Source organism: Alosa sapidissima, chromosome 21 (assembly GCF_018492685.1).
Source record: "Alosa sapidissima isolate fAloSap1 chromosome 21, fAloSap1.pri, whole genome shotgun sequence".
In the NCBI taxonomy this organism is placed as follows: domain Eukaryota; kingdom Metazoa; phylum Chordata; class Actinopteri; order Clupeiformes; family Clupeidae; genus Alosa; species Alosa sapidissima.
In genome coordinates this window covers 6,774,234-6,778,843 of record NC_055977.1, presented here as the reverse complement: position 1 = coordinate 6,778,843, position 4,610 = coordinate 6,774,234, and the positions used below count along the sequence as shown (strand labels likewise).

Here is a 4,610-nt window from a genome sequence, read left to right as displayed (position 1 = left end):
ATGAATATTTTTTCCAATATTTTCAATGGTTTTTAAAGTAATCAGCCTGCATCTCAAAATTAGAATGCACAACTTCAATTTTGCCAGGTCGGGTACATATATATAGTATATTGCCATTACACCCACAGGAATCCAATTCTAAATCCATAGGCCAAATGGAATTGTACTGTACCCCCTTTTGAAGCTCTATAACTGTTGTGCCCAGTGCACAAAACAAGATCCATAGATGTCGTTGGCCGAGATTATAGTGTGAAGGAATTTGACTGGCCCACAAAGAACAGGACCTCACAAATAACCTTCTGAATGGATTGGGATCCTTCCCAAGAGAGTGCTGTCGCAGCTGTTAAGGGGGATCAACTCCATATTAATATCTATACTATGGATTTAGAACAGGATGTCAGTGGAGTTCCTGTGGATGTAATGACAGGGATCCAAATACTTTATGTATGTAGTGTATACTGTATGCTGGAGAATGGGGGAAATATAATTTGAACACAAGTAAAAAAAACATCTGGTTACACTTTACTTGACAGTGTCGACATAAGAGTGACATGACACTGTCATGAACGTGTCATAAAGAGGTCATAAACATTTATGACATAACGCTTCTGCTATTAAGTGACATTCGGTTTTTGTCATAACAAGTTAGGGTTAGGATTAGGGTTAGGCTTAGGGTTAGGTATAGAGTTAGGGTTGAGGTTATAGGATTAGGGTTAGAGGTTAGGATTAGGGTTATGGTTAAGTTTCATGTGTCATGACTCTTATGTCGATACTGTCAAGTAAAGTGTTAACCATCTATTGTATTGTGGTATCTATTGAAACATCTGAACTGAAGTTTTTGAGATGCATAAGGGCTTCTTTTCTCAGAACTGCTTGGCATCCTTTGTTGAAATGCCCCAATGTGTTGTAAGCCCCTGGTCTGTCTGGCCCTACAGTATATGTGTTTAAAACCATACCACATAATAACCTGACCCATTTCTCTGGCATTTGTGCTGCCCTAGCATTCTAGCCCACAAGACCACACCAGCACAGTAGCATGCAACATGGAGCGTTAGCTACCATTTACTAGGACTTTAACCCACTTACTGTAGAAGAAGAAAAAAACATGTGAAGCTTCCAATGACATCAACAATGCAGCAAAACAGAGTTTATTGGGGTGAATTCACAATGCAGCTTGAGCCTATAAAAATAAAATCACTATAATTCATATATGCATGCCTTGAGGCCATTCACATAGGCCTACAGTAGGTCAATCAAGACTTGTAAATAATTTAAAACAAACAAACAAAAAAATCTATGAAATAATGTTAATAATTCAATAATGAAATTAGTTGTCTAAATAAATATATGAAAGTAGCAGAGGTACATCAGTTACACTTTTTACATGATGAAATATTCCATCTATATTAATTCATTTAATTTTGCAAATTGAAAGATAGTGGAAATCATTTATCAGGATATGCAAAAATATAAACAACAGCAATATTAGTATGTATATCAACATAAGACAGCAGATGAATCACTTGCAGATGAAGATGAAAACTTTATCAACACAGGGACTTTTCCAGCTATATTTGTTGTCTTCAAAGACCTGTGGGAAAACATGAATACTGAACATGTGCAAACACTATGAACAATATAAATAGTTTCACAGCTATCTTCTCACTTATCCTGAAATTTCATGAACACTCAAAACCTTTTTTAAAGGAGAATACCAGAAAAACAATCCAAGAAACTCACGCTACCTGATTTTAAATATTTTCCAGCACATGTTGCCAACACAGTCAACGCCACTAGAATAAGGAGGCTTGAACTTATTCCCACAAGCCTGGAGAGCCACAGAGTAGCATAACACACCCTCTGTGCCGAGAAACCTGGGAAAGAAAGGCATATCTTAATTAACTTCATCTGGTTTATGCCATTTCTAGGCTTTTCCTCCGACATTGCACTGTGCCTACTTTACAGGGCACTGTTCCCACCTATTTCGGCCTACCATCAAATGCGTGACCTCTTTAGAATGCTCAGACCCTGTAGATTCTTATGAAATAATGGAATAGAAGCACAAGTCTCACAATATATTTGTCTTTTTTTGTTGCTGGTTCAATGGGTGTATTCAAGATAGACTATACATCTGCACAACTTATATTGGATAAAACAACATTAATATTCTATTTCTATGGATTCTTGTAGATATTTCAACACCCAATATGCTGCACCTACACATTGCTAAGGATACTCTATGGTTAGAAGGTAGGGAAGCACCAAAGGCGGAGGAGGGGGAGGTGGGCATTGTTTATTAAATTTAACTGAGACATATAAGATTAATTTGACAATGTAAATCACTATATAGATTGTACATGAAAAAGGCTGTCATGTATGGATTCCCAAGAGCCCACGTTTTCAAATGGTGTATAATTAAGCAATAAACCCTGAGAGGCCGTTTTATATCGTGAATATATCACAGCTGAGGGGTGTTGTCAGGCACAAAGCGAGCGAAGCGAAGCTAAGTGCTGTTAAACAACCCTCAACTGTGCTATATTCACGATATAGAACGGCCTCAAGGGGCTTATTGCTTTTATAAAACGGCTATAGGACATTAAAAATTGATACAAAATAAACAAATAATCATGAAATTTAAAAGCTATTTCATCTACAAATATCCATTCTTCTACTGAGTCCCCATAGAATAGTTCCACCGCTAGTAGATTCTTATCGGAATTGTTGTTCAGCAACTTCGAGTGCATATAGAACGAAATGCGGTCTCAGCCATGCTATATCGGGAAAATATACTACGGCATTGAACGTGATTCAACCAATCATAATCAAGGACCGGAACTATCCGTTTTATAATGATGCATTATAGGCTAGGAGAAACATTAATGATGCCTGACAGGGCATTGAAGGACAGTATAAGCAAACAATGAAGATTCATATATCACAAAATCATATTTTTTACGGGTAGAAATATTCAATTGTATTAACCAAATCAATCTAGCATACTGTCTTTCAAAAAATAAACAATCATGAAATATTTTCACCATTTCGTTGCACTGTTTTGTGGTCTGCGTATTTCCCTGCATACGTCAGTACGCATGTGCAGTTCACTTCACTTTCCCACTTTGACACTGGAATCATGATATGGTTTTGGGTCAGTTCTGTCACAGAACCGTGTTCTGACACCCAAAAAGAATTTGTCCATCCGTCCCAGACTTCCCCATTGATCCACCAGTGCAGGCGGACCCTATGTCGGTCAGCCCCCGACACCAAACAGACTAGAGGGATGCTGATGTCACCGCTGGAGTTAACATCATCCGACGGTAACAAGATTCCAACCGTTGGAGAGGTGCTGATGGTCCCTACAACAGAAACAATCATAAAATCCAAAGGTCTTGCTCTAGTCTAACGTTACATCAAGACTTTCTTGTAACCATCTATGGACAGACTGCTTTTAGTATGTCAACACTGTGGGTATCAGACCAATGTTTTGCTGTTGTTAGCACATTGCCCTGCTAATTAAGCTGTAAAAACTGTCCAGCTTACTGTGACAGACTTGTTTTCTATATAAATCATTGCATCTGTTATGTTTCTCAATATTCTCTTTTATATTATACTATATTATGTTATGTTATGTTATGTTATAATATATTATAATTATAATTACAATTATTATTATAATATTATATTCACAACAGGCTTTCTTACCTGCGACAAATACCTTGGATCCATTTCCAAAGTAAGAGACAGAGCTGTGCACAGCCAAACAGTAGTACATGCCAGCATCATCACTGGACACATCAGTAAGTGTCCCTGTACACGTCTCCTTCTGTTTGTTCGAGATGGCTCTGATACGGGTTCCTGTTCTCACCTCACCCCTCAGGGGTTCTACCTTCACCCAGTCGATGGCATTGCAGTAGGTTAGCACCTCACGGTGGTTACAGGTGAGGGTCACGTTGCTGCCGCCTGCCACCTCTACTGTCCCAGGAGTTTGAGTCAGAAGCGACGAAAGGTTTGCTGTAAAAAAAAGACAACATCCACAAATTAAGCCCATATGTTTAGCAATAATTTGTTTTAGTTGTTAGTTTTTTCCATGACATGAATGACATTTCTAGGTAAAAAAAGAAATCAGCTACTATTTTTTAAGGTGTCACATGCTATAGTACATTGCATAGTTTAAATGATTTTAAATGTCATATTTTGGTCATATGAAACACTTAAAATACAAATATTTCATGAATAAAAAATTGTTAAATTAAAAACTACCTTTGATAAGAAAACAAGCCAGCCCTAAAATCGCAAAGCAAACATGCATGTTGGCAGCCCAGCTGTAAGTGTACCACCCCAGGCTCAAGCCACAGTACCCTTATTGAGGGGATGGGTTTTCTCTTTACCAAAGGACATACCCACAATGATGGACCCATATAATACACCCATTATAAATTTACAAAACACTCCAAACACCTGCTTTTTTGTGGAGTATTGGACTATTGTGTGTAGATTGATGAAACATTTCTGAAACAGTCTAAAACATAACAAAATGTGGAAAACAAAAGGGTCTGAAAACTTTCCGGCTGCACTATAATGTAATGCATAGTTGTATATAATACATAGTT

General features: G+C 37.6%; 1 protein-coding gene across 1 annotated transcript; it reads right to left on the bottom strand.

The window, feature by feature from the left end:
* Positions 1 to 1,342: 1,342 nt before the first annotated feature.
* LOC121695842 (M1-specific T cell receptor beta chain-like) lies at positions 1,343 to 4,311 on the bottom strand. Its single transcript, XM_042076985.1, has 5 exons — positions 4,261 to 4,311; positions 3,703 to 4,011; positions 3,039 to 3,356; positions 1,746 to 1,874; positions 1,343 to 1,591 (listed from the first exon to the last, which is right to left on the bottom strand). Exons 1-5 carry the CDS (start codon positions 4,307 to 4,309, stop codon positions 1,584 to 1,586), a joined length of 813 nt encoding a protein of 270 aa, XP_041932919.1. The 5' UTR covers positions 4,310 to 4,311; the 3' UTR covers positions 1,343 to 1,583.
* Between the last annotated feature and the right edge of the window lie 299 nt (positions 4,312 to 4,610).

Bases quoted from the DNA above. Each gene is read 5' to 3' on its own strand.
- LOC121695842 (XM_042076985.1), bottom strand. From the start codon at position 4,309: ATGCATGTTTGCTTTGCGATTTTAGGGCTGGCTTGTTTTCTTATCAAA. The intron at 3,357-3,702 runs GTAAGAAAGCCT...TTTCTGTTGTAG, and splicing joins ATCCAAGGTATTTGTCGCAG to GGACCATCAGCACCTCTCCA. The intron at 1,875-3,038 runs GTGAAAATATTT...TTTCTTTCCCAG, and splicing joins CAAAACAGTGCAACGAAATG to GTTTCTCGGCACAGAGGGTG.